Source organism: Notechis scutatus, chromosome Z, assembly GCF_049901735.1.
Source record: "Notechis scutatus isolate UNSWTSFEM ecotype Mainland chromosome Z, rNotScu1.2, whole genome shotgun sequence".
Classification (NCBI taxonomy): Eukaryota; Metazoa; Chordata; class Lepidosauria; order Squamata; family Elapidae; genus Notechis; species Notechis scutatus.
In genome coordinates this window covers 22,699,561-22,727,384 of record NC_142025.1, presented here as the reverse complement: position 1 = coordinate 22,727,384, position 27,824 = coordinate 22,699,561, and the positions used below count along the sequence as shown (strand labels likewise).

The 27,824-nt window shown below is 36.9% G+C and overlaps 1 protein-coding gene across 6 annotated transcripts in view; it reads left to right on the top strand.

The window, feature by feature from the left end:
* The window catches only part of GADL1 (GAD like acidic amino acid decarboxylase 1), a 129,685-nt gene that overhangs the window by 74,551 nt on the left and 27,310 nt on the right, over window positions 1-27,824 (top strand). For all 6 annotated transcript variants that reach the window (XM_087947948.1, XM_087947951.1, XM_087947949.1 and 3 more), the window contains 2 exons: window positions 37-236; window positions 26,034-26,085. In XM_087947948.1, the coding sequence (XP_087804074.1) occupies window positions 37-236; window positions 26,034-26,085 (252 nt within the window). The remainder of the gene's footprint in view (window positions 1-36; window positions 237-26,033; window positions 26,086-27,824) is intronic.

The following is a 27,824-nucleotide window of genomic DNA, read 5'->3' as shown; positions in this document are numbered from 1 at the left end:
TTTAATTCTGTTTCATTTTTTTTACATCTAAAACAGGACTTGCTTAAGAGATGTTACTCTGCCAATGCTTCATATTTGTTCCAGCAAGACAAATTTTATGACATCAGCTATGACACAGGTGATAAATCCATCCAGTGTAGCAGAAGAGCAGATGCATTTAAATTCTGGATGACATGGAAAGCTCTGGGGACAACTGGCCTTGAAGAAAGAGTAAACAGAGCCCTTGCTTTAGTCAGGTATGATCTTTCATTGATAAAAGTTTTTGACACACTACTTAAAATATCAAATTGGGTGAGGTTGGGATAACTCCTATAAGGAGTTGAAAATTGGAAATATAGTTCAAATGTACTTAGAATAAAACCTTGGTTTTTCCAGCTGAAGAACAAACATTCTCACATTTTCCTTCTGTTTTCTCTCATATAAATATATTTGTGAAGTTAAATTATGTTTTGCATTATCTTGCTTTTTTCTGTTTGTGATTAGAGGTGTTGATTATTTTCAATGGATATTTTAACTTTTGATTTATTTTATCTATTGAAAACACTGTCTTATAACAAACTCTAGGTAACTCTGATAACAGTTAACTATCAGGAGTCCTTGTAGATTAAGGCGGTGTATAAATAAGAAAAAAATTCTAGCAAAGTTGACATTGTGCTGTGTTCAAACCAAGGAAAACTGTTATATAAATGTCATGTTCTGGTGGAACTTTATATCTTGCAAGTGTGAAACCAAATGAACAATTATACAAAGAAAACAAAGTCAGTACTACTGTGGTTTAACCCTCCATCCTTAAATGCTTAGATCTATCCCGCCTCAGCAGTCGTACCCCTTGGACCCTGCCCCTGGACCCCATCCCATATATTCCTCACCCGCTACGCACCACCCATTTGTCTACCACATTTCTGCAGTGTTACAGCTGCTCGTAAAGCATCCAGCAAGCTCCCTGCACATGGTCCGCCATTCTGGCACTGCCACTCAGCTGTTCTGCCGCATATCTGCTGTGGGGGATGATTGGATGATCCTGTGGCTCAGCTGATTGTCCGAGATGGTCCTATAGTGGTGGTGGGCTTCCAGCAGGTTCCCATTCTGCCGCAGCTCAGCTGAGAGATATGCTTCCGGCAGGCTTCCTGTTGCATTGGGTGTGCTGCTTCTCATCTGCACGGAGCAATGACAGTTCCTCCCAACCCAAATGGCAGCCTCAGGATGGCATAGCCATGGCTGGCTGAGATGTGGCCCTTCCTATCATAGGGACGACACCTGAAAGGCAAAGGAAACCATGAGATGTCTCTTGGCTGCCACCCCCCCTCCACCTGGTTTGCAGAGGTTTTGTCAGTGAAACCTTTTCACTAACCAAGATGCCCTTATATCTCCACTCCTCACCCAGGATGCATCTGACAGGGGGTATCCTTTCCACTGTACTAAATACTGTAGTACCCCCCTGTGCCTTCAGCAGCCTAAGATCTGTGCGACCTTGTAGTGAAGCTCCCCTCCCACTTGGATGGGCCAGGGCACCTGGCTTGCCCCCCCATATGTTTGCCATCCTCACAGGCCAAAGCAGGCTGCTATGGAAAACTGAGTGGATTTTACCTAACAGCCGAGGGAGCGAACACCTAGCCCTAACTATAACTAGATTGATGAACCTCACAATGGGGAATGGCCCAAGAATTTTGGGGCTAGCTTTTGGCAAGGTACCTTGAGATTGAGGTACTTAGTGGATAGATACACTTGCTCCCTGACTTGGAATGGGACTTGTGGACTATGCTTCCTATCTGCGTGAATTTTGTAGGCGTCTGCCGCATTCTATAAGGTTCCCCTCATGTCTTAGTAAAAACATAGTTTTTAATCTTCCAGTTCAGTACCTTATAACAAAATATTGAATTATGGCACAGAAAGTAAAGGCATTGGAGTGATTTTATTAGAAATAGATTAGTATGGACTAATATAGTTTTTTATTCAATAATATTTCTAATACATTTGAAAAACACTTCAAAATATTTTTAAAAAGCTTAATATACATTTGATTATACTAGCAACATTTTTATTAGAATATTACTGAAAATGACAATATTCCTGCTATTCCATAACAGTGTTCAAACTTGTCAGATCCATGTATCTGCCATTCTTCAATGGAAGAAGTGGGGGGAGTTGGTACAAGTAATCCTTTTTGATGTAACCTGAATATATTAAATCCTATATTGATTCTGTATAACTTGCATATGTTATACAACTGGAGGAGTGGAGCCAGATGTCCAGAAACTCCTGGGAACTCTGCTAAGATATGTTGCCAGAGAAGGGGAGGGGGGAATTAACATGTTGGTTCTTTGTTTGACTAAATCCACATCTGAATAAGGGGAGGGATTCTAACTTCCTTTATCTACGACTGTATGCCTGGGGATATCTTAGACTCTGCTTTGCCTAGTGTTGAGATAAAATCCCTTTCAATAAAGGATTCCTTTTGAAACACCTGGTCTTCAGAAGTTCATTCAATTGAAGGGAAAAAGTCCAATGCTTATTTAATGTTATTTGGCTTGTAATGAGTTAAACAGAAGTAATGGGTTTCATATAAGTAACAAATTAATTACATCTAAAACAATATTAGCTGTATTTAATATTGGCGTATTGTTTAAGTTATAATCTTTTATTAAAGTCCCAGTTACCGGTAGATTCAATAGGCTTTTTTTTTTAAAAAAAAGAATAATACAGTATAATTTTCAAAAAGCATATGCAAGAATTATTTTAGAAAAAGTGCCCACCTTTTTAAATTTTTTGCCTGAAAGCCACTTGCCAGTCTCTGTAGAGATAACATTATATATGACTAATGCTATAATTGTTATAAGGAATTATATTCACTACATTCCCTCTAAACCTTGGCTTTTGCAAAAGCTAGTTTATAGGATAATTATTAGTAATGTAGCAACACAATAATGCACCTTACACTTAAACATTCTCTAAAAGAAGTGTCAACATTTTGCTAAGAATTGGAAAGATCATGGCATTTTTTTGTGCTAAATGACCTTCAGTCAAAATTATTATTGTTATTACAATATGTGTGTCAGTAAGCAAAACTTAGATTTCATGTTATGTGTAAGAAAAACAAAGCACTCCATTTTAACAAATGATCCCATTTATTCTGTTTTAGAAACTAGATAAGGGAAAATCTTCAAAGAGAACTTGTCCAGTTAATAACATTGCTAACTTTAAAATGAAATGCTATTGGTGAATTGCTTAATGTTAGATTATAAACAGAAACTCATTATGATGCTTATTTCTTGAAATACCTTTAAATGTTACTAGATTATTACTACATCTTACTAGATTGTTGCTACTTGTGGTTGGTCTTCCTCTTATTCTTCTGTAATAGCGATAATAGCTATGTTATTATCTTCAGTGGTGTTTTGTTTCTGTTTCAGAACACCAAAGAAATTCTAAGGCTGTATTTCTCATACTTGTTAGCTTTAAGGGATATGTTGATGGGGGAATTTTGGAATTGAAGTCCTACAGTTGCAATATTTGAGAAATACTGTTCTAAAGCAAAAAAAAAAGTATTATATAACGAATATAATCTAATTTAAATATGAAGTTCTTCCCTTCCCTTCTGCCTTTTGGTGATAGAAAGAAAAAGTAAGTTTCCTATAAATATACATATCGCTGTTTATATGTATCATAGTGATGATTTAGATCAACATGTTCTACTGCAGAGGTGATATTCAGCAGGTTCTGACCAGTTCTGAAGAACCGGTAGCGGAAATTTTGAGTAGTTCGGAGAACCAGCAATACCACCTCTGACTGGCCCCACCCCCATCTATTCTCTGTCTCCCAAGTCCCACCTGATCAGCTGGGTCTTCTTTTGTTGCCCTGCACAGGAGAATGGAGCTGGAAAGCAGGATAATGGGGTGGGGAGGGAATGGGATTTTGCAGTAATCTTCTCCAAGGAGTTGGGAGGGATGGAGATTTTACAGTATCCTTCCCCTTGCCACGTCCATCAAGCCATACACACCAAGCCACGCCCATAGAACCAGTAATAAAAAATTTAAATCCCACCACTGTTCGATTTTAATTGTAAAATATAATCTCTTTTTCATGCTTTCTGTTGTATAAAGAAAAGGAGCTCTCTCTATTAAAATTCCTATACACTTACATATGTTTATAAGAAATTATACTGTAGTTCACTCCTCTCAAGCTCTGCAATTTCTTTTTGCCAATCAAAGCAGCAACATCATCCCAATGTTTCTAATACTTTATTGTCTTCCCTGAGTATCTATAAGTGATTTGTTTGAAAAATGTTCAAGAATTATAATTGAATAACAGAGTTGGAAGTGATCTGGGAGGTCTTTTGTCAAATTTCCTTCTCGGGCAGGAAATCCTATATTACTTCAGATATTAAGTAAAAATACCAGCAAGTGACAAATAGCAATATCAATGTGTTTTTACATAAATATATATTAAAAATATTATGTACTAGTACATGGCATAAAATTATATTACACTATTTTGTCAAGCTTTTTATTTTATATTCTTTATACATATCAATACGTGAATGGTGCGATACCTGGGTGTCATACATTTTGATACAAATAAGCATAATATTATTGCTCCCAATTACTACATTTCATTTTCATTATTTTCTATTATTTATGCATACCTTATACTTCCACCCTTCATTTTCTAAGCCGCCCTCTTGTTCTTTCATATATCTTGATATGTACTATTGTTCCCCACTTATTTCTAACTCTCTTTTAATTTTAATTTTCCCCCATATCATTGTAATATTCAAAGATTTGTCTTTTTAATCATATTTTCTTTATGTATGTCTTCCATCTATTTGTGTTAACATTTCATCCTTCTTTCTTTCATTAACCAATATCTATGTACACTTCTAGTACCAATCACAATCATTTAAACATTTAAAATACTTCTATACTTCTATTCATGTTCTTACAATCATCCAATCCATATGTTTCTACTGTTAATACCTATATTTATATTAAAATATATTATTTCATTATTTAATCATCCATTGTTTAATCATTTTACTGCTAATCATATTTTATGCATATTTAATAATGTCATCATTCAGTCTCTAATTTTCCAATTAATACTTAATTTTTATTCATAATTCCCATATTGCACTCTTCGTATCTATTTATCTTAAAATATTATCCTAATGCCTATCACACTGCATGCAAGATAGTTATCCAGCCTAAATCTAATCTAATATTTATACATCTATGTTTATTAAAATGTATTCATGGAAGATTTTTACTCTCTTTTGTTTTTTTATCCATCATCTCTTGTTCGCAACATAACTTTTATTCTTATTTTTTTTATTTGCCTCCCATATTCTACTCTTAAATCTTTTACTTCATCTAGTTCTAGCTCTATATTCTGATTCTGCAATCCAACTTGCCCTCCCTTCTTTACCCTTTCCCACTGTCTAGTTTTAAAGCTATCTGTTCTAGCCTCTATCTCTTTCCCCCAGATAACTTCCTGTTTCTCCCATTCCCTTTTTAAATCCTTTAAAAGTTTTCCCTCCTGTTTTAATTCCTTAATCATTATTAATTTTAGTAACATCTCCGCTTTGTTGTCTTCCTTTTGCTCTTTTCTCGGTTCTGTTTCCCCCCCTTTCTGATGGCTCCTTTCTTTGCTCCTTGTCCTGGTCTTTGCTCCTTGTCCCTTGTATAATATTGTCCAGTTTTTGGTCTATACGATCAAATATTTTCACCATTGCCTTATGTTGTTCCTGTAAAAGGTCCTTAATGCTTTGAAACATCAGCTCCATTCCATTTAAAACTCTGCTCCATTCCGCCTTGCATTGTTACTGATTTGGTTTAATAATTCTTTTTGACCAGGATTTTTTGATTCAAAACAGAGCTTACCAGATTACAATTTTTAATATTTCATCACTAGTCAGTCAAGTCAATTTTAAATACACCAGGATGTTTTTCACGCCTCTTCAAGTCACTTTTGTACATTCAATAACATTCAAGGGTCTTTTAATGGAAATTCTTGTTTATTATTCAAATTTCCAGTGGTCTTAGAATAGATGCATGTAATCCAATGAGTATTTTCAGCCCTTCAGATGTTATTTCCAGACTTGCACAGTTGCCCTCTCATCAGCAGATGGCACTCAGCCTGTTTCAACCTCTCTGCTATGTTGCTGGCAAATATGATTTTAATTATTTTAAATTATAAATCCAATAAACAGGCAGTATTTATAAAAAAGATTTTTGGTCCATGATTCCAGCATTTGAAAATTGCCTTCTCGATACCATGTCTTTTTACTTTAAGAGTTCAATTTTCTATAAAAAAAAAATTTAAATTCTCTTCTTAAATTCTCTGGTATTTTTCCAAGGTGCCTGTTCGCTGCTTTCATAAATAGTTCTGGATTCATATTCCCCTTAAATTCCTTGGGGTCAGATTTCAACAAAAAGCATTCTCTCACCCAGTTCACACTCCATTCACCGTCTTTTCGTTCCTACACTGTCTTAGGTATCAGACTACTCCTGGCTTCATGGCAGCCATATTGCTGCCGCTGCACCTCATCTTTGGATGAGGGGAAAATTCCAAATCAGGGAGGAGAGATGTGGCTCTCCTCAACCTGCATAGCAATCCCCTTTACTTCACCACCCCTCCAAGGTGTCTTCACTCCTTATGGAGCCCTCCAACGGGGAGAGCTCGGAGTGGGGCCATAGAGTTTGCGGTCCTCGCTTCCGAGAGCGCCGGAAGTTCAGCTGGAAGTTGGCATAAAATACTTAAAATAATAGCTGAGATGATAAAGAAACCCCCATGAAATAAAGTAATTTGAATAATGATGTTTAAGTGATCCTGTCTTTCTTGTTATATTTAATTTCTGTGTAGGAGAACATAATTTCCAGATTGTTTTACATGGCGTTTTAGATTTTGATAAAAACATTCTTTTATGACAGTAAAAATAATTAGGGCTATGTGGCTCAAAAGTTACCAGTCTCTCAGAGACATCATGCACTACCTCAAAGCAAATAGTTTGGGATCTACATAGCCTTAAGAATAATATTAAAATATAGATATTTTTAAAATATGCCTCGATTGTAGATAAAAGCTGAACTAGTTTAGCTATTAGCTTTAATACAAGAACATTTATCTGAAAGAAATGTGTTGAAAATAAAGTCCAGGTATAATTTTAGTGGTTGAATGTTCTTTAGACTTCTTAGGTAATTAATAATATATTTGCATTATATTTTATTAAATCAGAGTATATTCAGATTTGGCAGCTGATTCTTCCTATAGGCCAGTGATGGCTAACTTTTTTGACACCGAATGCCCTAAGCGCACGCATGCATGCATATCTCCAAAATGCAATGCACATGTGTCCCGTGCACATGCGTCCCACCCTCCACATGCACTCTCTCCCCCACATGCACAGCAGAGACCTGAAGACCAGCTGGCTGGTGGGAGGTATGTGCGCATGCACGGCAGAGCTGGGCTGGGCTGATGACTCACGTGTCCACAAAGAGGGCTCTGCATGCCACTTCTGGCATGGATGCCATAGGTTCACCATCACGGCTATAGGTCAAAGTCTTTTCCTTTGCTAGTTGCCAGTCTGGCAGATGTTTTTATATAGACAGCAGTATGGTTTGGTTTTTGAATTAGCTGTTGTATGTATTTACCATTTTTCTCTTGCTTTCTGGAGAATATTGAATTCCATGTCTAAAAATTCTACAGATCGGAGACTGGTATAGACATTTTCCTTGCAGGGATACATAATATTTTAGGATGATTGCAATAGTGCTCAGTTAATCCAATAGGAAATATTTGTGTACTTTATAGATATCCTGTCAAACTTCTATAGTCATCTGTGCTTGTAGTAATATGTTCTGAAGCAATGTTTGCAATGTTTGCCTCTGTTACAGTGCTGCCACCGTGCAATCTTTGATACCCTGGGGTAAAGCAGTATCTTTCTTAATTTCTTTCTGTCCTTAAAAAGGTACTATAACAACTGTCTTTTGGTGTTTTTTGAAGCAAGTGGAACATAAGGCGCATAAAATATTATTTAAATGTATAATCCCAGGAATATGTTGATGAATATAAATCAAAACAGTACTTTTAATTATTATAGCATTCATTTAGATAGTGTTTATGCTAGTGGCAACAGCTCACCATGGCAATCTGGTTGCATGGATATGCACTGAAGAGGGAAGAGTCACATATACTTGCTCATTAAAAACAAACATCTTGGCAATTGCCCTTGATTCAGTATGAATAATTTCTTTGTTGTTCTCTTTAATGAATCCCAGGACAATCTTTGCAAAACATTATAAAAAATGCGAGATTGTTATATAAGTTATGATGTAAGTATTTAAATTCAGTATTTTTAGAAATATATTCAATGTTGTAAATTTATTTTCTGAGCATTTCTCCAAACAAAGTTTTGTCATATGTACAATTTTTAATCTAAGATGATTCCTAGAGTTAAATTCTACATGCTTGCAATGATGAATAGATTTGGGTGTAATTCTGATCCATCTAACTAATTGACAGTCTTAAGAAATGCATTATCTATTTCATCTTAATTCAAAATGTCAGCTGTCCAAATAGTGAACCCAAAACAAGAAAACACTCTTGGGAGAATTGAATTCCCAAAAGTAAAACTTTATTGGATACAGCATATTGGTACTGAAGATACAAAAGGAGCTCTGATTTTCACGTGCACATGCTTGCCTAGTAAAACATTAGCTTCCCCTTTTCCCCATGCTGGGTGATCACATTGTCCAATTATTAGATGTCTTCTTGTTATGGAAATAGTCCATCTCTTTCTCAGCATCTGTAGTCGTGACCTTGATGGTTCTCATACACTCACGATCTCCGCATACAGTCTCCACATTCCATTTCCCCCTTCCATCCCCGCAGTTCGTTGGCAAGTTGAAAAGCATTAGGTTTTGAAAGAAGCAAAATGATTCAATCTTGACAAAAATATAGATAAAATATTCAAGAGTAATAGAATATAATTTCTGTGCAGAAAGAGCATAGTTTTGTTTTTAACTATCAGCTTCAATTTGATTTTGGAATTTGTTTATTCATTCAATATCTATAACAGCCCAGCCCATCTCAGCCACTGATTTAGCCAGTAACTTTGAGCGGCTTACAATTCTAAAACTGATTTATTTTGGTGCTTAATAATTCTTTGTAGCTCCCAGCAACTAAATCAACTAAAAAAACTATAACAAGTGAAAAATAAAAGCTGTCAAAATTACAAACTGACTAGGAACAAAGCAAAGAGTCACCATTCTCTCTTGTCAAAAGCCTGGGTGAAGAGCCAGGTCTTCAAGGTCTTTATAAACAACAGTAGAATAGGAAACAAGCTGGATCTTGGCGGGGAGGCACCTAATTGCGGAAGCAAGTATTGCTGCAGAATTGCCTCCTTGCTTCATTTTTTTGGCTAATATTGCTGGCTGGAGAATTCTGGGAATTGAAGCCGCACATCTTAAAGTTGCCAAGTTTGAAAAACATTGGTCTGTTGGCTTACAAAATGGATAAGATTCCATCAAATCTTAATTTATTTGAAATTTTTTGACAACATCATAAAAGTGATTTATCATTGCCTTCTTTAAGTGTGTAAATTTGACTTCCTAGTCTACTTTATACCGCTGCAATTTCCTCTGATTTCTCATAAAAATAGGATAACAGATTTAATCCTTCTTAGCTTTTTTGAAATCAGAAAATCTGTTTATAAATTGGCGTGTAATCTACAGCACGAACTCCAACCTTTTGGACCTCAGGGACCACCGAATTCATAATTTTAAATCCTGCGGACCACTAATATGAATCTAGCAGGCTGCTCGCTAAAGCGCCTGGACTCCCACTGACAGGATGGGGTCCTTCAGGCACCTAGCTTGGCTGCCTGTTTCTGCAACCTTAAATTCTCAAAGAGTCATTTGGACCCATTTCCCACAGAAAACAAAACACTGGGTCTCTCTTCTCTCCCTCCCTCCCTTTCTCATTCCCTCTTTCTATCTCTAGCTTGTCTCTCTCTCTCTCTCTCTTTCCCCCCCTCTCCCTTTCTCCCTCTTTTTCTCTCTGTGTGTGTCTTCTCTCTCTCTCTTTCCCCCCTCTCTCAAAAGCCACGTACTGAAAGCCAATTGGCTGGTGGGGAGGTGGGGCAATCCTGCAGTCTCCCTAGCAAACCCATGTCGTGGCTGCTGCCTCCTGTCTTCTTCCTCCTGCCTCCGTGCATCGAGGAGGTCGAGCAGCAGCGGGAAGAGCGCAGACCTCCTGAGCCGCAGGAAGCGGCTGCCAGCAATGCCCAGCAATGTGAAGATGTTGCAATGGGAGGCTCAATATCTCCCCTCAGGAGCTGCAAAGCGTTCACTGCCCCACTGGCACCCGCAAAACCCCCTCCTTCCTTCTGGGCATATGAGCGCTTCTGGGGAGGAGGAAGAGAAGACAGTGGGAGGAGGCTTAGTGGCTGCCAGAGGGGCAGCGAGCACTTTGCTACTCCTAAGGAGAGTGGCATGGGAAATCGTGCCCTCCCCTTGCAGGACAGGGAACGCCCAGGAAGAGCTCTGATGTCGCAATCTCCTATGCGTTACCCTCTCTCCCCGCGCGCATCAATCCATCTGCAGGCGGTATCACCCCTGTTGCAGACACGTGTGTGCTGCTGACCACCAAAATTTTCTTATGGACCACCAGTGGTACACAGACCACCGGTTGGCAATCTACAGTATGCTAGTCTTGGGGCTATTGTATTTTGATTGTTTCAAGCCTTTTAAAGGAGGAGGAAATGGATATATCTATTCCTTTTCATTTCTAGAACATAAGCCGGCAATATTGTGGGTTTTCCTGTGGTTTTCACATTGAAACCACTCTTGAACATGCTGCATTTCTCTGATTTTCTGCTGTTTCTTCCATTTCTCCCAATCTCTAATGATCTTTCTACCCTGCTCACCAGGATTTTCAATTATATCTATCGCCTTTGCTTCTTTGGCAAGCCCCTGATCATTCTTCCTGGCTTCAGATTAAGATAGACCTGGAAAAATGGGAAAAATTACAACTATCACTGATAGGGAGAATAGCAACCGTTAAAATGAATATATTACCAAGAGTACTATACTTATTCCAAACAATTCCAATAAAGTTGGGAAAATATTTTGATGATTTAAATAAGATAATATTGAAGTACATATGGCAAGGAAAGAAAGTAAGGATTAAACTTAAACTGTTACAGGATACAAGATTGAGAGGAAGATTTGGGCTACCCAATTGGGAATTATATTATCAGGGCATGGTATTGATATGGATGAAAGTATGGATTGCATTAAGAAACACAAGGCTTTTAACATTAGAGGGACATGATCTACAATTGGGTTGGCACGTTTTTTATGGTATAAGAAAAATAAGAGGGCGGAGCTGATGTCGCGACGATACGGCATGCAATCTCGGAGGTCTGAGATTGCAGCCGATATCTTTGCCTCTGGACGATCCCAACAGACCTAAACCATCCCGAAGAGATGGTGATAGTGAAGGGCGCATCCTGCTGATCCCAGGGATATCGCAAAGTCCCTGGTCGATCCAGGAGAAGCCCTTCTTGCCAGCGGCAGAGAGACAGCCATTAAAGCTGCTGAAGTTGGGACAGCTCCAGAACGGAAGAGACTGGAAAGAGACAGTGTGTTGGTTTGGTGAGAACTTTTTTTTATCATTATTCTAAGACTTAAAGGGACACCCCAAGGAAAAGAAAAAATCTGTAAAAGTTTTGACAGAACTGAATAAGCAGCGGTTTTTAAAGGAAACGTCAAAGTGAGGCTTGGCTTTTTATTTTTTTTATTTTTTCTTATTACTGGACTTCTATCGTGATTTAGCATTTGCTAACTGGACTGGCTTCTTTCTTATTTACATTTATTTTTTTCTTCTCTTTTTTGATTTTGCAACATTTTAGGTTAGAGGCTCCCTTTAGTTACTTTTCCTTTATATATATATATATATATATATATATATATTTTCCCTTTTTAAAACTTCTATTATGTTTTGCCTGGGAAAGAAGGGGGAAAGCGAGAGTAAAGAAACTTTGTAATACTGTCAACTAGAGGCTTGAAAATATTTTAGACGAAACTGAGAAAGCTCGAAAGAAAGATCAGAGACTCCCTTTCAAGAACATTGCAACATGATAAGATAGATGGAAGAGCACGGGATAGTGTTATTGCAGGTGTTCTTCTGGATTTCTATCAACAATTGAAGCTTGGTTTTGAAGTCTGTGGAGAAGAGAGTTATAATAAGAGCCTTGGATAATTAAATAAAGTGCAGTGTGTCCTTTTTATTTTTTTAAGTTGTGCTACCCCTCCTTACCAGCTTTACTGTATTCTTTTTAAAAAAAAAAAAAAAACATTTATTTTTGTAATATTTCCATTTTCCCTTTTTATTTTAAAGGGAAAGCCTCAAAATTTTTCCTCTTTTTTTTCTTCTCTGGGATTTTTTGCTTTTTCTATCCATACTCTTGGTTCATTTTTATGTTCTTATTTTTTCATTTTTGAGACCTTTTAATTGGATTAAGATGGTGAAGAACCTGAAGAATTCTTTTCTCTCTTTCTTTTTTTGTTCTTTTTTTAAAAAAATTGTTTTTTCCTTTCCTTTTTACTTAACTATTGATTGGATTAAGGCTTAGAAGAACCTGAAGAAATTTTCTCTCCTTCTCTTTTTATTACTACTGGGCTTTTTTCTTTCTACCATTTCTTTCTACCATGGAGACTGAAAAAGAAGGTGCAGTAGGTGGACAGGTGGAAACTAAAGAACAACATGAACCAAGATCTACGAGAGCTACCAAACCTAACTACAAAGTATAATCATGGAAGAGAAAAAACGGATTACAATGAATATAAATGGACTTAATTCAGCTGCTAAAAGAAGGAAATTTTTTCACAAATTAGAGAAATTAAAATTTGATATAATTTGTCTACAAGAAGTACATATTTAAAAGCAATATGAACAATTGTTGGTGCAGCCAAAATTAGGGAAAATATTTACTTCTTTGACTCAATGTAAGAAAAGAGGAGTGGTTTTATATATTAAAGAGACCATCTCAGCAAAATTGATCCATACTGATGAAGATGGAAGAGTATTAATGGTGGAAATAATGGACAATAATACGAAAACACTCCTGATTGCAATTTATGCTCCGAATGACAAACAAGAAGAATTTTATAAAAAACTACACATGAAAATAATTGAACTGGACTATTTTAATATAGTTATGATGGGAGATTTCAATGGAATTGTAGACAACAAATTGGACTATACAGCAACAACAACAAAGCAAAACAGAAAGACTCTCCCTAAATCCTTTTTTAAAATGATAGATGAAATAAACTTAAAAGATATATGGAGAGAAAGAAATGCTAAAACTAAACAATATACTTTTTACTCGAATAGACATTTATCATGGTCCAGAATAGATATGATTTGGATCTCAACAGAACTAATATCTAATATTTAAGAAACAAATATTGAAACAAGTACTTGGGCAGACCACAATCCAGTGACAATTAAATGGAAAGGACAAAAAAGAAGATCGAGATGGACGTTAAATAATACTATTCTAAAAGAAAAGGACTTCACACAATGGATGGAGAAAGAATTGCTTTTTTTTTTAGAGAAAATAAAAAAGAAGATACTTCAATTCAGAATGTATGGGACACAATGAAGGCATACGCTAGAGGCTTGATAATAGACTATACAAGGAAAAGGAATATCAGGAAAAGGCAAGCCACTAAAGCTTTAGAAGATGAGCATAAAAGACTTGAAAAAGAGCTACAGAAAACGCCACAGAAAAAAGATATTAAGCTAAAATTGGATATAATTAAACACAAAATGGGTCAAATAGAGAAAGAAGAATTAGCACAGAAAATTAGAGGTGCTAAACAGAATTATTTTGAAGATGCAAATAAACCAGGTAGATGGTTAGCATACAAATTGAGAAAAGAGAAAGAATCAAGGAAAATATTGCAGTTAATTTCTTTCTTCTCTTTATTAATAAAGAGAAGAAGGAAATTATTCGAGACTTTTATGGGAAAATTATATAAGCAAGAGAATATTGATGAGGAAAGAGTCAAACAGTATTTACAGAATGCTAATCTACCTAAGATACCTAAAGAGACTGAAAAAATGTTAGAAAGCAATATAACAATGATGGAGTTAACTGAAGCACTTAAGAAACAAAATAATGGGGATTTTCCGGTTTGAAAGGCTTCGGCGGCGGCAGGAATCCGCGATCGTGTGCGGTTCCTGCTGCACTCGCCGCTGGCGTGCCCCCGATCCAGCCGGATTTGGGGGTTAATAGTCACCCCGTAGAGGTGACTGAAGATAGAGGAGGCCCAGCAGGGGTCCGGGGGGATCGCAACCCCCCTCCTCAGCTGGCTCAACTCCTTTCTCCAAAAGCGGTGGAGCGGCGGTCAGCAATGGCCGTCACAAAGAAACTTTCATCCGGATAAAGACTGTGCAGGAGGAAGCTGAGAAAGTGAAAGTTTTTGGCTGAACTGGGATAACAAGTAACATCTAAATACCCTGGAAATTCAACTTTTTTTTAGAGATACATTGTTCCCTAAGAAGATCGTAAAAAAGCGACGGAAGAAAGTTTAAAGGGGAAAGTTTTTTTTCTCACTCTCCTTCCCTACGGAAATAGCAGAAGGAAATCAGAAAAACCCGTCTTGGCAACAGAAGGTAATTAAATTTGAAAAATAAAACCAAGGGGGTATTAAAGATTTCTGAACACTGGAATCAAAATTTAAAAATTTTTTTTTTGCTATAAGTGGGAAGGGAGAGATAAAGAACTTATATTAAGACTTTGCTGGAGGAGATTGCTTGGAGCTTATAAGACCAGAGACAAACTGCAATAAGACTTCAAAAAATACATTTTGGAACTTTGCAATTGATTCTACCCCAAGAAGAGAAAGTATTAAAAGGAGAAAGTGCTGAATGAAACAGTTTGTGTTGATTAGGGTTGCTTGGTGACTTTGGGACTTTTGGAAACTATTTTTTGAAAGACTAATAACTTTTGGGTTGTTTAAAATTTTTTACATTGGCATTATCTGTTGAAGAATTGAAAATGGAATTTCAAAAGTTAAGAGAGGAGGAACAAGAAGGGAAGGGCTCTTCTGGATCTGTTTTTCACTTTCTGGAAATGGCAATTTCTACCTACCAGGAATTACAACAACAAGAAAGCTGGGATGAAGAAGAAGAAGCCATCTTTGATGAACAAATGACTTTGGTTGAGGAAGAAAGGGGAAAGAGGGGAAAGAGAATGGAGAATTCAAGATTTAAAAAAACAACAAAAAAAGGGAAAATAAGGTGAAAAATCGACACAATGTCAGAAAGCAACAGAAAAGAGGAATACAACAGAGAGGGGAGATTAAGAGGGTGGAGATTAAGAGATGGGGGGTAAAAGGCTAGACTGGACAAGAAAAGAAGGGGAAAAGGGAAGAGAAGTCACAAAGGCTTGAAACAAGATGTAAAAACAGATCTTTTTCAGAGACAAAGGATAAAATACAATTAAAAAGAGATTCTGCAAAAGCACACAAGATTGTACTGTAGTATTGTTGAAATAGAGTTAGAAAATTGGAATATTATATGATTTAATAAAATATTAAAGGGAATATGTAAAATGTTTAAGATTTAATGATAGAGTTTAATTTGCTTTGGATTATTGTTTCAACCATATTATAAACGTATTATTTTATTGTGTTTTTTTTAATCTGAAACAATGTTAGAAAATTGGATCTTTATAGGATTTAACAAAATACCAAAATGCATAAATGATAAAGTTTAATATACTATGGATTATTGTTTCAATTATATTATAAATGTATTATTTTTCTATCTTAAAATGTAGTAGGTAGTTTTAGAATGTGCTAAGCAGAATCAGAATGAGAATTATATATTATTTTAAGTGTTAAATTTAGGGGAAAGATATAAAGGCGTCATACTTCAATTAGTGATTACAGGAGAAATATTGTGTTAATAAGAAAAGAAAAATGGATGATTACAGAACGGACAGATATCAGTATAATGATCTAAATTGAGATGAAATAAATAAAATAGAATTAAGAGAGTGAAAAGAGGGGAGAAGCCATATAGAAAATATAGAATGGTAAATAAGATATGAAATGGTATATAAAGTGAGCATGAACTTGATTTATGTCTGTACCAAAAGATGTAACCCGGGACTAGGCCGCTTTCCAAAAAGTTTCCAAAACATGTTTTCATGTTTTGTGTTTTGCTTGTGTATGTTTGTTTATTGAAAATTAATAAAATTCTTTAAAAAAAAAAAAGAAACAAAATAATGGAAAGTAACCAGGTCCAGATGGACTTCCGGCAGAATTTTATAAAACACTACAAGAATTGTTGAACCTTCCATTGCTAGAAGTCATGAATGAAGTTATGTTAAAGAAGAAGATACCCAAATCGTGGTCAGAAGCCTATATTACACTTATTCCAAAAGGCTGATCCATTGCAAATTAAGAATTATAGACCTATTTCTTTATTAAATGCAGATTATAAAATTTTCGCTTCAATATTGGCAGAAAGACTCAAAAAATATTTAAATAATATTTTGGTCATCCTGACCAAAATGGATTTCTGCCAAAGAGCAAATCAAAGATAACATGAGAGTAATTTTGGACACTTTGGAATATTATGAGGCACACCCTGAAAAACAAATGGCTTTGATATTTTTACTGTGTTTCTCACATAATAAGGCCGGGCCTTATTTTTTTTTGAGCCCCGAAAAAACGGCTAGGCCGTCTTTTCGGGGGTAACTTAATTTCCCTTTCATCCTCATCTAGAGCGCCCCGCTGGCAGCCTCGCCACCAGCCGCTCTAACGGGCGATCATGGCGAAGCGCAGAGAGCTCCTACTCCCACCAAACACCTTTGCTGCAGACCCAAGACCTTTGGCACCTGCCGCTGTTGCTTTCCTTCTGCCCATTCCGCTGCCGTTTGGAGTGCCGTTGGAGCTGCTGCCACCGTTTGGAGCTGCCTCTGCCGTTTGGAGCCGCTGCCGTTTGGAGTGCCGTTGGAGCCGCCGCCACCGTTTGGAGCTGCCTCTGCTGTTTGGAGCTGCTGCCGCCATTTGGAGCTGCCTCTGCCGTTTGGAGCCACCGCCGTTTGGAGTGCCGTTGGAGCCGCTGCCGCAATTGAAGCTGCCACTCCAAACACGGCGGCAGCTCCAAACACGGAAGCGGCAGCTCCAAACGTGATGCCGGCACTCCAAACGGCGGCGGCAGCTCCAAACGGCGGCGGCGGCTCCGCTTCCGTGTTTGGAGCTGCCTCTGCCATTTGGAGATGCTGCCGCCGTTTGGAGTGCCACCATCACGTTTGGAGCTGCCGCTTCCGTGTTTGGAGCTGCCGCCGTGTTTGGAGTGGTGGTGCTCCAAACAGCGGCAGTGCTCCAAACGCGGAAGCGGCAGCTTCAAACGGCGGTGGTGGCTTCAAACGGCAGAGGCAGCTCCAAATGGCGGCAGCAGCTCCAACGGCACTCCAAACGGCGGTGGCAGCTCAAATGGCACTCCAAATGGCAAGTCCCCCCACCCTTCCCCCTATTTTGCATGTTTTAAACTAGGCCTAAATTTGCGGGGAGGGGCTTAATTTGATTTTATGCCTAGAAAACATGCTGGTCTTCCTATTGGTGGAGGCCGTATTGTTGGAGAAACACGGTAGATGCACAAAAGGCATTTGATAATGTGAATTGGAGTTTCATGTTATTATTATTGGAACAGATGGGTTTTGCTAGAAAATTTATTCAAGCCATAGAAGCCATATATCATAAGCAAATGGCAAAGATGATGATAGAGGGAGAATTGACAGATTCTATTAATAAAAGAAAAGGTACAAGACAAGGATGCCCACTATCACCTTTGCTATTTGTATTAATTTTGGAAGTGTTAAACAGAAATATTAGAGACGAAAAGAGTATAAAAGGAATGAAAATTAAAAAGGAAGAATTTAAGCTGCAAACTTTTGCGGATGATTTGGCTTTTATTTTAGAAGACCCTTTAGAAACAGCACCAAAACTACTGGAAAAGATAGAGGCATATGGCAAGGTGGCTGGTTTGAAAATAAACAAAGATAAGACAAAGATTTTGACAAAGAATATGCTATTAAGACAAAAAGAAGAATTGGCGACTTATTGAAAATTCAAGTCACGAACAAGGTTAAGTATTTGGGGATATATTTGACAGCAAGATGTAGTACATTAAAAGAGAACAATTACATTAAACTTAAACATCAGATAGCGTTAGACTTGACGAAATGGGAAAATCTACAACTGTCATTAATAGGGAGAATTTCAACAATCAATATGAATATTTTACCCAGAATTTTATATTTGTTTCAAACAATACCAATTAGGCTCGGAAAGGATTATTTTGAAGATTTAAATAAAATTGTATTGAAATATATATGGCAAGGTAAGAAAGCGAGAATAAAGTTAAAACTTTTGCAAGATGCTAGAATTAGAGGAGGATTTGGTCTGCCTAATTGGGTGTTGTACTACCAAGCTACAAATTTGATGTGGGCTAAGGAATGGATAACATTAAGAAATACTAGATTGTTGACATTAGAAGGACACGATTTGTTGTTGGGGTGGCATGCTTTCCTATGGTATAAGGGAACTAAAACACAGGGCTATTTTAGAAGACATCATATACGGGAGTTTCTGTGGTTAAATTGGGAGAAGATTAAAAGACAATGCTATTTGAAAATTCCAGTCTGGTTATCGACTATTGAAGCATTTTCCTATCCTATAATATATAAGAAGGATCAAACAGTTAGATATGGGGAAATTCTGAATGAAAAGGGTGAACTTAAATCGATGCAAAATCTAGAGGAACAAGGTATAAAGATGAATTGGTTTTCATATGCGCAAATACATTCAAGATATGATATAGATCTTAAAACAGAAGGATTCTATGACAAATTGACTGATTTAGATAAGATTTTGATAGGTACTGATGAAAAGGTGATTAAAAAACTGTACGGATATTTATTAGAAATTAAATTAGAAGAAGAACAAGTTAAAGAAACTATGATTGCTTGGGGGAAGTATTTTAGATATGGGATTGATTTAGAGAAATGGCAAAAATTGTGGTCTCAAAATTATAAAATGACAACGTCAACAGCATATAAAGAAAATTTGTATAAGATGTTTTACAGGTGGCATTTCCCCCCGACGAGAATAGCAAGAATGTTCAAGAATAAATCTGAAAAATGTTGGAAATGTCATCAGATACCTGGCTCATATTACCATATGTGGTGGACCTGTGCAGATGCTAGAAAATACTGGACTAAAATCCACATGTGGTTGGAAAAAATGACAAAGAAACATATAGACTTGAAACCAGAGATATTTTTATTGGGAATTTTACCTGATACATACAGTAAAGATTTGAAATACCTGATTGTAAATGTATTAACAGCGGCTAGGATTGTATTTGCTAAAAATTGGAAAAATGAGAAAATACCATCGCAGGAGGAAACTATTAAGAAAATATTGGAATGTGCTGAAATGAGTAGATTGATATTTGAAATTAGAGAACAAGAGGATAAACAATTTTACAAAATCTGGGACCTTTTCTATCAATGGTTAGATACCGTATATACTTGAGTATAAGCCGAGTTTTTCAGTCCATTTTTTGTGCTGAAAAAATGCCCCTCGGCTTATACTCGAGTGAGATTCCCCTCTGAAAAAAAATGGTGTGGAGCTCCGGAGCTGGGCAGCCGCTTCCCTGCTTCCGTGTTTCCTTTGCAACTTTTAAGCATGGGGGTAATTGGAAGCAGAAAAGTTCTTGCATGAGGATATATTGTTTTTTCTTTTTTTAACTGTTTTTAGGGGGGCGGAAAGACCCACCGCCATGTGAGAATGCTCAGACACAAAATCTATCAGCCCGAAAATAAGTGTGTGTGTGTGGGGGGGGATTTTTAACAGAGGGAAGATGTAGGGAGAAGGCAAAAGCGACGGAAGATCCTTCAGGGGAAACTGAGGGGGAGACTCACCCTTGGTCCAGATGAGCCCCTTCCCTGCCCCTAAGGAAGCAGAGGCAGCCAGCAAGGGCAGGCAAGCCCCACTTCACAGACTCCGTCCATCCTCGCTCCCACCCACCCACCCACCCAAAGCCACGAAGTCCCCCAATTGCGCAGCCCAGAATCGCCCTCCCCTCAGCAAGGACGCCCGGTGTTTCCCGAGACAAGAAGCTCCGCCATGCAATGAAAGCGCCCTGGCTCTAGGCTCAAAAACAACGCGAGCCGAGGTTGCTTCGGCTCCACTCAGCTTCGTTTCCTCAGCCCCAGCTGCTTTCAGTCCATTTGGGAGGAGGGGAGGAGGTGGTGGCAGCGGCTCGTGTTGTTTTCTGAGCTCTAGGCTCTAGGGCTCAGAAAACAACGCGAGCTGAGGTCGCTTCGGCTCCGCTCAGCTTCGTTTCCTCAGCCCCAGCTGCTTTCAGTCCGCTCGGGAGGAGGGGAGGAGGTGGTGGCGGCGGCTCGCGTTGTTTTTCTGAGCTCTAGGCTCTAGGCTCTAGGGCTCAGAAAACAACTCGAGCCGAGGTCGCTTCGGCTCCGCTCAGCTTTGTTTCCTCAGCCCCAGCTGCTTTCAGTCCGCTCGGGAGGAGGGGGAGGAGGTGGTGGCGGTGCCTCGCGTTGTTTTCTGAGCTCTAGGCTCTAGGGCTCAGAAAACAACGCGAGCCGAGTCACCGGCTCCGCTCAGCTTTGTTTCCTCCCCCTCCTCCCGAGCGGACTGAAAGCAGCTGGGGCTGAGGAAACGAAGCTGAGCGGAGCCAAAGCGACCTCGGCTTGCGTTGTTTTCTGAGCCCGCGAGCCTAGAGCCAGGGCGCTTTCATTGCACGGCGGAGCTTCTTGTCTCGGGAAACACCGGGCGTCGTTGCTGCCCCAAGGGGAGGGCGATTCTGGGCTGCGCAATTGGGGGGACTTCGTGGCTTTGGGTGGGTGGGTGGGTGGGAGCCAGGACGTTGACTTTAAGCGCTGCTGACCAAGTGTTTCACAAATACCAGTGGGACCTCCGTCCACCACCACCCCTCCTTCTTTTGCCTCCTTTCTTCTGATCAATCAGGTTTTCCCAGTATTTGCTCACAGCTGCATGCTAGGCGTTGAACGCGGGGATTTCTGATTCCCCTTACACGCGCGTGGATATGCAGCGGGGCGTTTTCTTCCAAACACCACACGGGCAGAGAACACTAACTTTCATGATAGTGAGATCATTTCCCAAATTAATTGATTCACTAACCCAAAAGAAGAAGATGTTGATGACAGTGGGAGGCAGGGGTCACTCTCCCTTGCACGAAAAAGCAAGAGCCGTTCTTATGATCTCTCTCTCTCCCGTAATACAGTCAAGCCCTTTCCAGCATACGCGATCCGCCCGCCGCTTTGCACCTTGCAAATGCAAAAACCCCGGGATTTTGCATTTGCAAGGTACAAAGCTGCGGCGGCAGATCGCGCGTGCTTTGGAAAGGGCTTGACTGATTACGGAGAGAGAGAGAGAGAGAGAGATCAGAAAAGAGCAAGAGCCGTTCTTATGATCTCTCTCTCTCTCTCTCTCAGGGAAGAAATCACAAAAAAACCTTTGGACTGAGAATAAGCCTGTTCCTACGATGCCATTTTTGTTCACTGCAGTGTGAAAAGTGTGAAAAAACACACTTCTTTTTCTTCATCTTCTTGTTTCCTATTTACTGGTCTCTTTCAAAGAGGAAATTGTGAACATCAAACTTATTCTCAACTGTCCTAGTGAAAGTTTTTATTGGTATCTATTTTTATTTTTGAAATTTACCAGTAGCTGCTGCATTTCCCACCCTCGGCTTATACTCAAGTCAATAAGTTTTCCCAGTTTTTGTGGTAAAATTAGGTGCCTCAGCTTATATTCGGGTCGACTTATACTCGAGTATATACGGTAATAAAATACAATAATAGAATATGTAGAATTTTAGAAAATCATGAATATATAAAGATGTATTTCTTTTCTTTTCTTGTTATTATATCTATAAAATGTCTTTAGGATAGATTTGGGAAGACTATATGAATTGTTATAAAATAAACTAAGTAAATTATAGTTATCTCGCAAAGTATGAATGAACAAAATTACAGTTAAATGATTGTTTAATAGTGATACTAGGGCATTCCATTTTTGATTGATAATATGAGTTATTATGCAATGTAACTGTGATTGAGACTATGAAATGGATGCACAAAATTTTTTGTAAACCAACCGACACACTGCTTGTACACTTATGAAAGAAAGTTGAATGTTTTTATGTTTTGTTTGTTTTTGTTTGTCTTTAAAAACCAATAAAACTTGCAAAAAAAAAAGAAAGAAAAATAAGATACACAGTTATTTTCAAAGACATTATGTTAGAGATGCTTTATTGTCAGTATGGGAGAAAATAAGGGAACAACATTATATGAAAATACCAGTCTGGTTATCAATAATGGAGGCATTTATATATCCAAATGTTTTTAAAATTGTTAGATATAATTGTTAGATATAATGATGTTTTAAATGAAAGGGGTGAACTCAAAAACAAAGCAAGAATTAAATGAACAAGGAATTGATATGAATTGGTACTCATATATGCAATTACATTCTAGATATGAAAAATATGTTAAAACAGATGGGTTTTATAATGAATTGACAGATTTAGATAAAATGTTAACAGGCACTGAAGAAAAGATTATTAAAAATTGTATGGTTTTTTTTTATAAGGAGTGAAATTAGAAGAAGAACAAGTCAAGGAGACAGTGATAGCCGGGGTGGTAGTGGAATTGGCTATGGGATAGTCTTAGTTAAATGGCAGAAACTATGGGATAGAAACTATAAATTAACAATGTCAACAGCTTATAAAGAAAATTTGTATAAGATGTTTTAAAAGATGGCATCTTCCCCTGGCAAGACTGGCAAAGATGTTTAAAGACAAATCAGCAAAATGTTGGAAATGTCATCAAATACCTGGATCATATTACAATATTTGATGGACATGCACAGAAGCCAAAATATATTGGACAAAAATACATACATGGTTGGAAAAGATGATAAAACAACATATAGACTTAAAACCTGAGATATTTTTATTGGGGTCCTACCTGAGAATTATAGTAAAGAAAAAATATATTTAATTATACATACATTAACAGCAGCTAGAATTGTATTTTCTCAAAATTGGAAAAATGAAAAGATTCCAGTGGAGGAAGGGGTGATTAAGAAAATATTGGAATGTGCAGAAATGAGTATAAACATTGGCAATTAGAGAACAAGAAGAAATTATTTGGGATTTATTTCATAAATGGTTGGAAAATAAAGTCAGAAATTAAATGATATTGCTATAATGATATATAATGCTGAAAAGGTTATAATATGAATGTAAACTTAGTAAGAAATGTATACAAATATTAATATGTGCACAAGATATATTACCCAGTCAATACACTGTATAACTGAAAGATGGTTTTATTTTTTGTTTTTGTTATAAAAATAAAAAACTTTTTATTAAAAAAAATGCAGCTGGTGAGATAGAAACCAGTGGTTCCCAAGCTAGAGAGAAGTTTTTTTTAATGTCAACATAGATTACATCCCTTGCAAATCTATCAAGATACTAGTTAAATATCCACTGATTAGAAATGTGGGAGGGGAAAGCCACACATTCAAACTTTGAAGCACGCATGTTTGTAGATGTTTGGTTCTTGTGTATTGTAATGCAGAATTCTTTCTATTTATGGCTTCATTCTTAAATTATAAACATGTATACTTTTATTGAGAGTTTTAACAACAGTAAGAACTAATGCAAACTAAAATGAAAAGGAGTAAAAAAGAAAAGGCTAAAGGCATAGAAAGAAAAATATATAAAACAGAAAAAATATATAAAAATGTGGCTTCTGACCTACAATTATATTTTACCCTCTCTGTGTAAAGTTGTGCCATAAGTTTCTTCTTTCTATAATCTATTCTATCTAATCATCAAAATCATAAAATTTATTTTTTTCTTTTTTATGCATAAGTCCCTTCATCAATAAATGTAGATATTGTCTTTTCCTTAAATCAATGAAGTTAATTTAGCCATTTCAGCAAGTTCTGTCATTTTCACCAAGCATTCCTCCATTGTAAGTTTTGCCACATCTTTCTATCTTTGTGTATAAAAATGGCATTGGACGGCTCTTTATTACAATTTAATTAACTTTCAGTCCTAGAAAGAAAAATTCTGGTTTCAATATTCTAACTGGAATTTCTTTAAGCACAATTGCATTGTTATTATCCATTTTCAGTCTAGTATTAAAATGCTGCTTAGTCTCTAGACTTGTTTCTAACAAAGTACGCAAGTATATTTCTTGGGATATTTTTTTTAACTTTACATATTTATCGTATCCCCTTTACTGATTTCAGCCTCTGTGTCTCATACCATTCTTAAAAAAATGAAAAATTTACTCTGATATTTTTACCAGAATCCTCTGGATTCACATTGACTCTCAAGCAGAGTTCTTTCTCCCTCAATTATATTAATACTAAACCAATTAAAACTTTTTTCATGTTTTAACTTCTGCTTGCTTTCAAAATGTCCACTTTATCATTAATTTATTTTACCTCTCCAAAACTTTGTCTAACAGATTCTTCAATCTTCTTAATTACTTCCATTTCCTCTTTCCTCTTTAGAAGTCTTTCTTCCATTCTCTCTTCAAAAACTGCCCAGTTAGTATTAACTGATTCAGACATCTTCTTGCTCAATAACTCCAAGTCATGAGACAGTATCTGTGTGAAAGCTGGCACTTTTAATTCACTTGCTGCAATTTGTTTATGTTTTTGTGTCTTAAAATGCATGTTTGCATTTAAATTAAAATTTGAAAAAAAAGGGTTATATTATTAGAATAGCTAAAAAAACAAACAAATGAATAGTTGCAAATGTATATTTATCACCATGCCATACCATTGAAAAGACTCTGCAATTTAAAAAAAAGTATCCCTCACACACTTTCTTGAAATATTGCTAGTCTTTTTTAAAAAAAGAAATACAAAATGTAATGATGCTTAATGTTATTGCAGTTGGTTCAGAAGTAGCAATGCACACAGTTCTGGGGGCTCTTAGGGTGGCACCTATAAGACCAGAGATGTGTGAGCTTCATTATTTATCATTGCTACTCAAACAAATTCAAGATGCTATATGGCATGGTTCCAGGGATCTAAGAAATGTCTCACCCCAATGGGACTAGTCCATCCCATTCATACTAGTGGAAGAGGCCTGGGGATTCCATTTACTAAGGCAGGGGTCCCCAACCCCTAGGCCATGGCTCTTTTGAAACTGGACCGCACAAGTGTCAAGCGATTGCTCCATTTGTGTGAGCAGTGCATGCCCGACATGCGCCTGCCACTGACACAGAACCATTTCTCTCTCCCCCTCAAGCCGAAAGGTTGGGGACGACTGTGCTTACAAATTATGTGATGGAGGGTCATGGAGGCTTTTTCTCTGTGGCTCTGAACCCGGGGAACACTCTCACCAGAACTGAGAACTGCCCCCACCCTGTTGGCCTTACAAAAGGGTATAAAACTTGGCTTTTCCAGTTGTCTTGGTACCTCAAAGATAGCCCTCATTAATGGAGGTGGCTGACAGCGTAAGAAGACATCATCCTTGTAGCATCCATTTCTTGGTTCCTGGGTTTGTTTTTTGTTTGTTTGTTGTTTGTTTGTTTGTTTGTTTGCATAGTGTTAAATTTTAATTCTTTTTTATTCATCTTTTTATGATTTGTAAGCTACTTAGAATTGCCTTTTCAGAAAAGTAGGCAAATAATAATAATAATAATAATAATAATAATAATAATAATAATAGCTATTATTATTATTTTAAAATATACAGGGACAAATATATAAAATAAACAGTGATCCCATCTACTGGACTTAACCTCACCTATATTTGGAGTGTTGTTTCTCAGGCTGAAAGAAAATATAGATGCATCTAATAACCTGAAATGTGAACATCTGTATCTATGTGTACATTATTAAATTAACTCTAGACATTATGCTTTTGTTTTTCAGATACTTAGTGGATGAAATTAAGAAGAGAGAAGGATTTCAGTTGCTTCTGGAGGTAAGTTAAATACAGTTCATTTATTTATTTGTTTATTTATTTATTTAATTTATATTGCTTCCTATGGCGACTCGAGGTGGCTTACAGGATGTAAAATCATATTTAAAATTAAATAAAAAATAAAAAACAATAAAAACTAATGAAAAGAATCAAATAAATTAATAAAGTATAATAGAACAAAATCTAGAATAAATAAATAAATAAATAAAAATCACCACCACCACCCCAATTCCCACCCAACAAAGTTTAGCACTTTGCGCCACCATTTTGGAACTAATGATACAAGGAATGCTAAAAGGTATGAAGTATAGGCAGTATTTTAGATCATCACCTTGATTACTTGCCATGCCTTATTTAGATGATAAGAAATAATTCACCATGCAATTGAACTGAAACAAAATAGAAACAATTGGATTGAAACAAAATAAGGTATTTTACATAAGGATGTTTTCCTCATTTCTTAAAATAAAATCTTCCTCATTAGAATATTTCAAAATAAATTTTCGTGTTGCATATGAAAGATAAAAATATGTAAAGCTTTAGATGTTCTCTTGATAAGCTGAGTACTTTAGAATAAATGACTGCTGTGAATTCATTATGAATTTCATACTATCCTAAACCGTCACATGTAAGGAGTCTACAGTATCATGCCCCAGTTATTGTAAGACAATTTCTGTAGGGATTATTACACTGACATGAGTCTCCTAGTTCCCAATCTAATCTTTCCAAAATTGATGTACTATCCACGTTGACTTGAAATTGATCAGAATTGCTATCTAACACATCAGGGATCAGATTGGGAAAGGTGTTATAATGTGAAGAGTGGGTAATGGAATATTTAAAAAAAACAGGAATGTAATCCTGATAGTTATTTTCTGAGACATGTAACATGTAATCACTTTACATTAAGTTCTGCTATATATCAGAATTCTCTTAAGCCGACTATAGCATCTACAGCTGTTCTAAGTGCTATGCTTCCAGATCAAATGCAGCTATAAAAAAATAACTGTTAGCAACAGGATCATTATTTCACCTCTGACTGTACAAAATTTCAACTTTCTTCATGCATCCATGATTATGGATGATTAGTGTTACATTCTGACCTATCTGATGACCTCTGCATTAGGTAAGGCTGGTCTGCAATACCCCCCAAATATCCAAAAGATGCCAAGACCCATTCTTAATTACCTTTCCTAAAATTATGTTTCTCGCAATATCAGCAAAGAGGAGATAAAATGCATGGGTTGCCACACTTCCATTTCTAGACTTCAAAAACTTAACTTGCAGAAATAAAAAAGAAACATGGAAGTCTTTCCAGTGTCATGCAGAATAATATTTTGCTACTATTTTAAATTGGAGTTAGGATTAGAGACAATTCTGAACAAGAAGTTAGAAATAAATAATAGAAAACCAGACAATATAGACACATGGGTGGTTAAAAAATAAATGAAAATTAGCTAGTATCCAGAGGAAAAGTAAAGGAAAACAATTGCATTTCTCCAGATAAGGGGACTTGGATTGCAGATTCTGATAATTGCTGACTGGTGAGTGCTAGAATTTTAATGGACTTCTTGTTTTAATTTCAAAGCAGTACATCTAAACAAAAAGTTTTAAAAAAGGCTGTTTGATGTAAAAACATCAATGAATGAGAAAACTTCACAGAATAAGCAGAAATTAACAGAGAATTGATTGTCCAGAGTTTACTTATTCAAGGATAGATTAGGAGTAGCAATATCAGC